Here is an 11,941-nt window from a genome sequence, read left to right as displayed (position 1 = left end):
GAGCCGTCTGTACCCATTGCAACACAGCAAAATCACACAAGACCAACACCGTAGCCATGGCGTTGTAGTCTTCCTCATCTCGTCCGAGAGATAGGCGAGTGTTCCAGAGTTGCACCAACTCCAGGCAATCGGTCTCCATTATCACATGCGAGAGGCCTCGAAGTTTTGCAAATAGAACTCCTTCCCGCAATATAGCTTCCATTAATAATGGATCTGAGATGTCATCGAATGCCTTGCACCATGCTCCCAACAACGCAGACACGGACCAGGCTATGCCACCCGCCCCTCCTCTACCTTCCGCGACATTAAGTGCACCATCCGTCGTGATCTTCACCATACCTGGCTCGGGCGGCCGCCAGCCATGTCCTGGCAACAGAATGGGGGCGGTCTGAGGCAGTTCCAGCAATGCAAGAGCCTCCCTCGTCACCCTGATGGCGGCTGTTGGGTCCCTTCCCTCTTCACCATGTTTGATCCGATTTCGAGAATGCCAAATCGTCCACATGATGGTGATAACCCTTGCTCGATCTTCATCCTTGACTCGGTCTCCACATAGGATGTCTCTGGCCCAAGAACGTGGGTGTAAGCGAGGAAGCCGAAGACCGAACCACGCACACGCTTCATCCCAGAAGCGGCGTGCATGCGAGCATTGAATTAGGGCATGCATAAGATCATCCTCCTTAGCCAGACAAACCTTGCAAGTGTCTAAAACTGCAATATGACAGTATTTGAGAGTGCATTCATCCGGTAGAATCCCTCGTAAAACCCTCCACCAGAACACTCGTACCTTTGGGATCACTTTGAGTTTCCACAAAGCAGACCACATCTGTTTGTCATCTCTTGAAGCACCGGTAGCCGCCCCTTCCTTTAGAGCATTGCGCTCGTTCTGAGTCACTAGAGCACGGTACGCCGACTTAACAGTGTAGTTGCCTGATCTTTCAAAGGCCCAAGCATAGAAATCCTCACCTCCGCCCCTCCTGATTGGAGGAGACAAAGCATTTGCTGGTGCGCTAATCACTAGCCAACTCCAGTATTTTCTGTCAAAATTGAGGTGGACATGTTTCTATACGTACTAATTTTTTTCAGACACGTGCTATAAGCAATGTAGAAAGGTTTTCCTTGGGCTAAGGCTGGTCATAGTGGGGAGTAACTTAGACTAGTGTCATGCATATGACACTAGTCTAAGTTACTACTTTCATAATGCAAACTAACATAATAGTAGTACTATCATAGATGGCTTCATTTATTAGCTCGTAGAGTCATCTTGTCTTGAAAAGCGCTATGTTACATTAACATATTATGTTACCACCTCTCATTAATTACTTGCCACATAAGCAGAATTTTCTCGAAGTGCACTATGTTACTAAGTTACTCCCACTATGACTAGCCTAAGCACTGTTGGAGCACAGAAGCAACAACATTAATGCTCGGCCAGTATATAATAGACTATTGCCTATTGGTTTAATTTACATTTTGAAATCGTGCTGCATATATTTGACCCTTTTTTTGTGTGTGGTGGCTTGTGGCTATGTTTGAAAAAAGGAAGGATGATACAGGATTAATTCTGGACCATCGCAAAAAAAAAGATTAATTCTAGAGCGTAAGCTTTAGCCTTGAATTCAGTTTTCTGTCATTCTCTGGTTGAAACTTGAATGTGATAGATTGTCCATTTTCATCCAAAAACTGTCTGCAATGCAGTTTGATTGGTTAACTTGATAGATTTTCCCTTAAAAAAGTTCATTGCATATTAGAAGTGTATATAACAAAAGTGTTCATTCTATATTATCCAATAATGTTCAATGTGTATGTATGTACTAATTTTCAGTGTATTTTCGAAATCTTAAACGTGTACTGCGTCTTCTTCGCCCGTCCGTACGAAGGATTCCCCTGGATCTCGCCAGGGCACACGCTCTATGGAAGTCGCCAGTCGCCGCCCTTGTCGGTCGTCCTCGTCACCAGTCAAGGCCCTCGCCGGCCGTCCTTGCCGCCGGCTCCACCCATACCGTAGCTGCACCCCCCGGTTGCAGCTCCGCACGGCGATGGTTGTAGCTTCGGTGGCGACGGTAGCAGCTCACCGGTGCACTCGCCACCGCAGCAGCAAAACAAGATAGCGGTTGTAGCCGAATAGGACGCAGTAGTAGCAAATCCCCCCGATGACGCCGATTGTTTCTTGGAGCAGCGTCCCCCGTCCTCGCCGCTGGGGCGCGTGGGTCCATTGTCTCGATCTGAATGGCAGGGGTGCTGTGTGCGTGGATGCGACCGGCCGAAGTTTCGGTCGGCGCGTTGTCGTAAAACATTTTCCATACTAAAAAGTTCAGTGTCTATTTAAAAAAAATGTACAGCATTTAATGTAAAAAAATTCACCGTATATCGTAAAACCTATGTAAAGAAATCTCGCAAAAAAAACTATGTAAAAATAGAAATATGCAAAATAATTAAAACAGACGAAACCCCAATATATGAAAAAAGATAAAGAAAAAATAAAATAAACGAAACAGCTGAAAAAGTCCGGCCCGGATGGAAGGCAACTTCAGCAAAGCTGATCGTCGACCGGCCAGGAGGTATCTTTGCCTTGTCTCAAAAAAAAGGAGGTATCTTTGCCACACGCAAAAAAGGAGGCATGTTCCTCAGAAAAAAAAAAGCAGGAGATATCTAAGACGACGAGTTTACAAAGAAAACTGCCTCTTTTCTGACCTAGTGATAGAAGTGGTGGAGTGGTCGGCATATGCGTGTTTCATACAGTTATTTTCAGGTTCGAATCACTTCTCTGGCTCAGTGACAAGTGGGACCCATACAGGAAAGACCGAGAGTGTCAGGTCAGCTGTCAAGCCACCTACACGAAGTTAGCAGCGACAGAGGGTGCACCGTTAGGATTAACGGAAATTGTACGAATGCGTGCTGTTAGAAAAGTTAATGTACCATTTTTCTGAGGTTTTTTAGTTTGTGTATGATTCTGTTATTTTGCTGCAAGTTTTTGTATTGCAGGTGTAATTAACTCAACCCGTTAACAGTCGCTATAAAGGCGCACGAAGGGCTATGCCACCTGAACATAAACGGATGGCGGTGGCACTGTTCTGCCTTTTCATTCCGTTCGTCGCTGCCCCCAGGCCCCAGGTTTCCTTCGACTAGAAGGAAGAGAGGTCCCAGATGCGGCCGCCCCGTTCCAACCCGCTTCTTCTTTCTTTCTCTCTCGCAGACCCACTCCACTCGCGGCGGCGCGCCAGCCGCCTCCGCACCATCTCGCTGTCGCCGTCGCCGTCGCCGTCTCTCCCGACGCTGCAGCAGCCGATGGAGGCGTTCGGCTTCGACGCGCTCAAGGAGACCTTCTCGGTGGACGTGGCAGCGGCCGAGGCGCGCCCGCTCAACGTGCCGCTCGCCACACCCTTGAACATCGCCCCCTCGCGCCTCGAGGACGTCGCCAACGTCGCCGTGCGGGTCGAGCTCTCCAGTGGCGCCGTCGGCTGGGGCGAGGCCCCGGCCCTCCCCTCCGTCACCGCCGAGGACCAGCCCGCTGCGCTCGCCGCCATCGCCCGCGCCTGCGTCGCGCGGACCGCGACCCTCGGCGCCGTTCGGGCCGAGCTCTCCAGCGGCGCCGTCGGCTGGGGCGAGGCCCTGGTCCTCCCCTCCGTCACCGCCGAGGACCAGCCCGCTGCGCTCGCCGCCATCGCCCGCGCCTGCGTCGTGCGGACCGCGACCCTCGGCGCCGTTCGGGCCGAGCTCTCCAGCGGCGCCGTCGGCTGGGGCGAGGCCCGGTCCTCCCCTCCGTCACCGCCGAGGACCAGCCCGCTGCGCTCGCCGCCATCGCCCGCGCCTGCGTCGTGCGGACCGCGACCCTCGGCGCCGTTCGGGCCGAGCTCTCCAGCGGCGCCGTCGGCTGGGGCGAGGCCCGGTCCTCCCCTCCGTCACCGCCGAGGAGCAGCCCGCTGCGCTCGCCGCCATCGCCCACGCCTGCGTCGCGCGGACCGCGACCCTCGGCGCCGTTCGGGCCGAGCTCTCCAGCGGCGCCGTCGGCTGGGGCGAGGCCCCGGTCCTCCCCTCCGTCACCGCCGAGGAGCAGCCCGCTGCGCTCGCCGCCATCGCCCACGCCTGCGCTGCGCGGACCGCGCCCCTCGGCGCCGTGCTCCAGGACGTCGCCGATGCGCTCCCCGGACACACCTTCACCTCGGTGAGACATCCACACCTGTTTGTCTTCATACTCTTGGCAAGCAATTTTGGTTCAGTTTTCGGTACAATTTTGGAGTTTGAGGAGTTCTACTCCACAAGACACTTCAGAGTTTAGAAGTCAGTTCTTTTAGCGGATGTAGATGGAAGGATGGGGAATTTATTTTTGGATCCTAGGCCTTGATGTAGATGGAGAACTGAGAACCAACTTTCCTTTGAAGGTATGGTTATCAAAATTTCCACTGCAGTGAGTTCAGCATGCTTAGCAGCTTAGGTATGCTTATCAAACACTGTGACAACAGACATCACGGTATGGTTATCAAAATTTCCACTGCAGTGAGTTCAGCATGCTTAGCAGCTTAGGTATGCTTATCAAACACCGTGACACTAGTGCAGAACCGGGCAATAGCACCGATTCGTAAGGCCCTTTAGTGCCGGTTATGGAACCGGCACTAAAGTGTGGGCACTAAAGGCCCCCCCCTTTAGTACCGGTTCAGCACGAACCGGTGCTAAAGGGAAACCACGTGGTACGAACCAGCTCCAGGGGCCGGGAGCCCTTTAGTACCGGTTGGTAATACCAACCGGTACTAAATGTTTGTGGGTTTTTGTTTTATTTTTTATTTTTTAATTAAATTTGTGTTATCAATTTAATTTAAGATTGTTTACGTTATAATGAGTTGTAGTCGTCATCATCATCATCATCGAATATTAATAAATAAATAAACTCTAGCTAGCTAAAAATCATCGTAGTCGTCATTAATTACCACTATTTAATCATCATACTCATTACCGCTCTAATCATCACCAACATTGGCTAGCTTAAAGAAGAAACATTCACTTTGTAACAGAAGCAAAAATATCATCGAGTTCAACATAATCATCACCAATATCGAAGTTCAGGACAATACAGACATGAGAGAGGACAAGTACTAATTAAGAGGATGAACTAGCTACTCCTACTGCTCCCTCTCAGGTAGAATAGCATAGAACATGTATAGCTCTCCTAATTCATCATACTGGAGCATGCAGATGAATCTGTCTCCTAATCTTGGATTGCGCTTCTCCTTGCTGCCCCCTAGTACTTCTCTGCGATCGTTAACAATTTTGCTCCAATCTTTCACTATTAAGCATTCTTCGCTTTCAGAAATCCTGAATGCACTCATGTGTAATGTAGGAAATCTTGGTCGTAAGCTAACCATTGACATGTGACCTTTTGTCTCGATCCACTGAGGCACAACTGTCATCGAAAGTCCCTGTTGAAGAACATCATATAGTAATTAATATACTAAGCAATGAAAGTTTAGCTTCAAAAATAATGTATGCAAAAGATGCACTAATTAAGGACAAATAGTTAAAATCTTACCATCTTTCGATTATAGATGTGACCGTAGTTCAATACGATCACCATTGGTCGCACGTTTTGAGTACTAACATTTCTAAGTTCAGGAAAAAAATTGTCTTGACAGTATTAAGATCCTCAAGCCATGAAACATAATGACTTATCTCCTTGCAGTTTAGTTGAGTCCCGGGCAGTAGTAGGTCCTGTCTACCAAGCGCCGGACATGTTTGCTTGAAGCGAAATAAGCTGACAATACAAATTAGTTGTCAACTATTTTTGAATAAACTGTATCAAAGACATAAACATATGCATGCATGGTTGAGAAAAACTCACATAATGGTAGAACTGGAGGCGTTTGCACATCGACCCAGATGTCTATATTACCTTCAATATCATCTTCCGGACGAATATCAAAGGTGATAACCATATTAGGCTCAAATGCATAAGCCTTTCATAGTGCTTGCCAAGTTTTGCATTCAAAATAGGTGTATGTGTCTCCATTATATAATTTAACGTTGAAAGTATACCCATGCTTCGTCTTCAAGTAAACTCTTTTTACCTCCATATCATCTATAGCACTAAAATCTATCTTATCCAAGACAAAAATTCTTGCATGGCTGGGGATGCGCTAGTAGAATAGTGAAAATTTAAAATTATAAGTTGAAGCAAATGAAGCATAAGTCATGCTTTAAAATTATAAATTGAAGCAAATGAATCATAAGTTTTACATTCAAATAATAATTGCCGTTGTGACTTACTGTATCCACTTCGAATGTCTCATTCAGCTTGATGCTGAAGCGCCTACCATCAATAAGGAAATTTCTGTCGCACAGGCCGCGCTGGTCTTCATAGTGTTCGCACATAATGAAATCTTTTTCGTCGTCAGATGACATTTCCTATATGTTCATATAGGTGAAACATTAAACACTTATTACTATCTAACATTAATTAATATCTAGCCAATTCAAATATATATCTAACTATATTCATCTCTAACAATTGACATTACTATATATTTAACTTTTTTATCTAATTCATCTAACATTCGACATTAATCTAACATTTATATAAACTCAAAATATATAAAAACATTAAATAACCAGAAAAACTCATTAATAAATAATATTTTAATTAGATCATCAAATCTCAGATACGACAATTTTCTTACTAAAAATAAACTAGTTATATTAATTATTCAACTAGTTCAAATCTCAAATACCTAAATAAACTAGTTCGACAATTTTCTTACTAAAAATAAACTAGTTATATTAATTATTTAACTAGTTCAAATCTCATATACCTAAATAAACTAGTTCGACAATTTTCTTACTAAAAATAAACTAGTTATATTAATTATTCAACTAGTTCAAATCTCACATACCTAAATAAACTAGTTCGAAAATTTTCTTACTAAAAATAAACTAGTTATATTAATTATTCAACTAGTTCAAATCTCACATACCTAGCTAGCTAATTAATATCTTATTAAATTTTCTAAAAAACAGAAAATAAGTAAAAAAATGTGTGTGTGTACGTGTGTGTGTGTATATATGTGTGTGTTTGTGTATGTATACGTACACGTACTGCAGTGCGCGGCCTCGTACGCCGCCGCCCCGTACGTACAAGCGGGGGCGGCGGCGTACGTACGGGCCGGGTGCGCGCGCGACGCGGGTACGCGAGAGCGAGAGAGTACGTACGGGCCGGACCGCGGCGCGACGACGACGGACGGCGGGCGACGACGGGCGGCGGGCGACGGGTGACGGGCGACGGGCGTGACGAGCGGCGACGACGGGACTCGAGCGGTGCGCGGCGTCGCGAGAGGTTGGAGACGAAGAAGTGGGGAGATGTAACTGAATTTTCGTAAGTGTTGTATATATAGAAGAGGCCTTTAGTACCGGTTGGAGCCACCAACCGGTACTAAAGGCCAACTTTGGCCAGGCCAAGAGGCGGGAAGAGCAGGCCTTTAGTACCGGTTGGTGGCTCCAACCGGTACTAAAGGGTGGTCTTTAGTACCGGTTGGAGCCACCAACCGGTACTAAAGGCCTCGCGCTGCCACCCCAAAGTTTAGTCTCATCTCGCCGGGCGAAGTGCAACTGCACTGGTTTATAAACTCAGCCGCGACTACATCTTTGAACTCCTCTATATAGCAGGCTTGTGGGCCTAAATTTTGCGCGCTGCCCTGTGAGTCTGTTGGGCCTTTAAGGCCTGTAATTGCACGCCCGTGGCCTAGCAGGCCCACAGTGCAGCGCCCCAATTTTTTTATAGTTTTTTTCTTTTCTGCTTTATTTTCTTCTATTTATTTCTGCGTAGTTTTTTGTATAGTTTTTTCTTTTCTGTTATATTTATTTTCTTCTATTTGTTTGTGAGTAGTTTTTCATCTAGTTTACCAAAATTCAACATTTTCAGAGTTCATTTTGTAGTGATTTTCAATTTCACGACCATTTTGTAAACGACTGAAAAATAGCAAATACAATTTTTTTCTTTTCTGCTTTATTTTTTCTTCTATTTATTTCTGAGTAGTTTTTTCTTTTCTGCTATATTTATTTTTTTCTATTTATTTCTGAGTAGTTTTTTTATATAGTTTTTTTCTTTTCAGCTATAGTTTTTTATATAGTTTTTTTCTTTTCAGCTATAGTTTTTTTTATATAGTTTTTTTCTTTTCTGCTATAGTTTTTTTATATAGTTTTTTTCTTTTCAGCTATAGTTTTTTTCCTGCTATTTTTTCTTTTCTGCTATTTTTTCTTTTCTGCAAAACTTGATGGTCAAAGTATGGAGTTATAACCAAAGTTTAAAAAAAAGAAATGCCGACGTGCAATTAGTTTTTGCCATAACAGAAGAAGTACGGAGTTGTAATAAATTATTAAAAATAAAAAAGAGGTGCAATGCTCGTTAATTTGCTTCAAGCCTTTCGGAATAGTGTAAACTGCACTGCGCATAGCTCCGTACAGTCTACCATATTCCTGAAGGGTTGAAGCTAAACAATGTGAGCATTGAGCCTCTTCTTCATCGTCTCTGCACTCAGGGCTTATAAACCGCTCCTAGTCCCTCTCTCTTCGCGAGGTGGGACTAAAAAACAACTTACTAAGAAACTGTGGTACTGGTTCATCCATGAACCGATACTAAAGGTGCTCGTGGGGCCCCAGCCTTACCTGACACAACCTCATTAGTACCAGTTCGTGGCACGAACCGGTGCTAAAGGTTCGCCACGAACCGGTACTAAAGAGCTCCTCCCACCTAGCAGTTGGAACCGGTACTAAAGAGCTCCTCCCGCCTAGCAGTTGGAACCGGTACTTAAGAGCTCCTCCCGCCTAGCAGTTGAATGGTGCATACTGAATGCACAAAAAGTCTGGAGTTGTAATAAATTTAAAAAAATGAAATGCCTTTGTAACAGATGAGTTTAATTTCGTCATAAACCCGAATACTTCGAAAGAGATTGTCCAGTTTGTAAACGAAGTGCATCCAGTTTTTGCCGTAACCCTCTCTACTTTTTTGAACATGATATGTGGGTGAAATGATGATACCATGCCAAGTTTTAACTTTTTCAGAGTTCATTTGTAGTGCTTTTCAATTTCCAGGTCATTTAGTTCTCAAAACAAATCATTAAATGCATGAAAAATAGCAAATGAAGGCATAAATGGTGGAAAGTTGATGGCGTCGCTTTGAATGGTGCATACTGAACGCAAAAAATATAAGAGCATTTAGATCATGATCTTATATTTCTTTACAGTCTGAATTGTCAATATGATCTTATACATCAAAAATACTTTGATCATCAATGATCTTTTTGTGTACAATCTGAATTGTCAATATGAGTCCTCAACGATTTATAAACCGGTGAAGACTCATATTGCGGCCACAAATTCTACACATAGAGTTCAATGAAGACCAAGTGCTTGTGATAGTTTGAGAAGTAACATATTTAAGGTGGTAAAAGCCTTGTTAGGGGAGCGAGGTGGGACTAAAAACAGCTTGCCATAACCTCATTAGTACCGGTTCGTGGTACGAACCACGAACCGGCACTAAATGGTGATGGTGGGGCCATAGCCTGACCGCAGGCTGACACAGCCTCTTTAGTACCGGTTCGTGGCATGAACCGGTACTAAAGGTTCGCCACGAACCGGTACTATTGATCGCCGCCACGAACCGGTACTATTGATCACATTAGTGCCGGTTTTATTACAAACCGGCACTAATGTGCTTCACATTTGACCATTTTTCTACTAGTGTGACAACAGACATCACGGTATGGTTATCAAAATTTTCACTGCAGTGAGTTCAGCATGCTTAGCAGCTTAGGTATGCTTTATCAAAATTGCTAAGTTCATCTATTTCTGAATTTATATTCCAATTGTGACCCCAAATGAAGCCGCTCAATTGGCCGCAAAATATCGAGGACAAGGGTTTCAGACTCTGAAGCTCAAAGTAGGGAAAAACTTGAACTCAGACATAGAAGTTCTGAAGGCTATATGGCTTGTGCATCCCGACTGCTCATTTATCTTGGATGCAAATGAAGGGTACACAGCAAACCATGCAATTGAAGTTCTTAACAGACTAAACGGTTTGTACTCTCACTATGTTCAATCTTTTCACTCTTAAATATTTCAGTCAGTGTGATGTTCTATGGTGTTTTAGTACTATAACTTATTTATTTCATTGGTTTCAGAAATGGGAGTGACTCCTGTACTCTTTGAGCAACCAGTTCATAGAGATGACTGGGAAGGTCTCCATGATGTTAGCATTGCTGCTATGGAGAAATACAGAGTTGCTGTTGCTGCTGATGAAAGTTGCCGCGGATTACTTGATGCTCGAAAAATAATACATGGAAATCTTGCTCATGTTATTAACATCAAACCGGAAAAGTTAGGGGTTCTTGGAGCCCTCGAAGTAATTGATGCCGCAAGAAAAGCCGGTATTGCACTTATGATTGGTGGTATGGTCGAGACTAGGATTGCCATGGGCTTTGCTGGCCATCTCGCTACTGGGCTTGATTGTTTCAGGTTGGTTAATTGTGCAAATTCCCTTAAAAAATGATTGCTTCTAAAAATTATGGTATTTTACAACTAAAGACAATATCACTAGGAAGTTCAAACTAGAAATGATGGCATGAAGTTGTAGACATTATGTCTGCAGATCAGGTGCTTAAACGGTTCTTCTTCTTTTGTGGTTGCGGTTTTATTGACCTGGACACACCTCTTTTATTGTCCGAAGATTCAGTGTACGGTGGCTATGAAGGTATTCTTACACAAAATCCTGTACAGCTATTCTGATGCTTATGTGCTGATATCTGAAAGCAAAATGCCGCTCTATTCATGTTTGTTCAAAATCTATTGTTCTCTTCTTGGCAAGCTATGCTATGGATCTTCAGAGTAACAAATCAATATAATCAGATTATTATCTCTGCTCTCTAGCCTGTAACTTACTGTCTTACTCGACTTCTATTATCAGCTTTTGGACCTGTCTACAGTTTAAGAATGCTCGAGGCCATGGCGGTTTCCTTCATTTGGACAACAATAATGGATGGGTATGTCACAGCTCACTCATGAACCGCCATTTCCGGTAGATATTGTTTGTACCTAGGCGAGGAGGGGGAACAGCCGCGCCCGAACGAGGTCGTCCCCGGAGCCCGCATCCCCGTCGTCGACCTTGCGCACAGGGAAGGTCACCACTGCTGGTCGAGGTCGCCCAGGTCGAGAGCGCGCCCACCGGCCTGAAGCTCATCCAGGAGCCCTGAACTCAAGGTCAGCGGCGGAGATGGGCGTCCCTACCAATGGCTCTCCAAGAGAGAGGAGCGAGAACATGATGGAGGCGGGGTGTTCGATCTGTGGTCCACTTCGATGCGGGACGTGGAGGCGCGATCCGACAAAGCCTCCCGACGCTCCAACCGCCGCTTCCCATCAACGCTAAGGAGCAGCAGCCTCCCCAGGTCAGTGGTGCCACCCCCTGGTTTTTCCCATACCCAGATCTCACTTGTATGCCTGCACACGTAGTCTGATGTGATTGTTTGATAAATGCGTCTCTACATATTCAAAGGTTTTGCATTTCTCTGTTTTATTTTTAATTGTATACTTTGTTGAAGAAGTGAGGAATTAAAAATTAACTTCTATTTTCTCTAAATCGGGCTTGATTTTTGGTACAGATTCTATGATGATTGATGCAAAGTCCGTGTTGTGCTCCTATGATTGAGGTTGGATATGCTTGATGTCCAAAAAAATTTAGTGATGCTTGCTTGAGCGAAATGCCTATTGATCATACTAACACAGTACTTCTCTTCCCAATGTGATACAGGTATAGAAGAAGCAGCAGAAAATTGAATACATTGTTCTCTATTGCGTCGAGGATTGATTTCAGCGCAACCTTTCACTGAAATCATATAAACATGATACTGTAGACGGCAGCCACGAATTAATTTTCCTTCATGATGTCTACATGACCTTTTGAGCGTTT

At 44.6% G+C, this 11,941-nt stretch overlaps 1 protein-coding gene across 1 annotated transcript in view; it reads left to right on the top strand.

Annotated features, from left to right (window-relative positions):
- Positions 1 to 2,936: 2,936 nt before the first annotated feature.
- The window catches only part of LOC119358234 (L-Ala-D/L-amino acid epimerase-like), a 10,732-nt gene continuing 1,727 nt past the window's right edge, over positions 2,937 to 11,941 (top strand). Inside the window, exons 1-6 of the mRNA XM_037624883.1 lie at positions 2,937 to 3,778; positions 3,852 to 4,162; positions 9,836 to 10,055; positions 10,161 to 10,494; positions 10,943 to 11,420; positions 11,634 to 11,681. Coding sequence (XP_037480780.1) covers positions 3,145 to 3,778; positions 3,852 to 4,162; positions 9,836 to 10,055; positions 10,161 to 10,494; positions 10,943 to 11,057 — 1,614 coding nt within the window. The 5' untranslated portion in view covers positions 2,937 to 3,144 and the 3' untranslated portion in view covers positions 11,058 to 11,420; positions 11,634 to 11,681. The remainder of the gene's footprint in view (positions 3,779 to 3,851; positions 4,163 to 9,835; positions 10,056 to 10,160; positions 10,495 to 10,942; positions 11,421 to 11,633; positions 11,682 to 11,941) is intronic.

This window comes from Triticum dicoccoides, chromosome 2A, assembly GCF_002162155.2.
Source record: "Triticum dicoccoides isolate Atlit2015 ecotype Zavitan chromosome 2A, WEW_v2.0, whole genome shotgun sequence".
NCBI lineage: Eukaryota > Viridiplantae > Streptophyta > Magnoliopsida > Poales > Poaceae > Triticum > Triticum dicoccoides.
The sequence above is the reverse complement of the archived record's forward strand: the minus strand, read 5'-3'. Positions and strand labels throughout refer to the sequence as shown.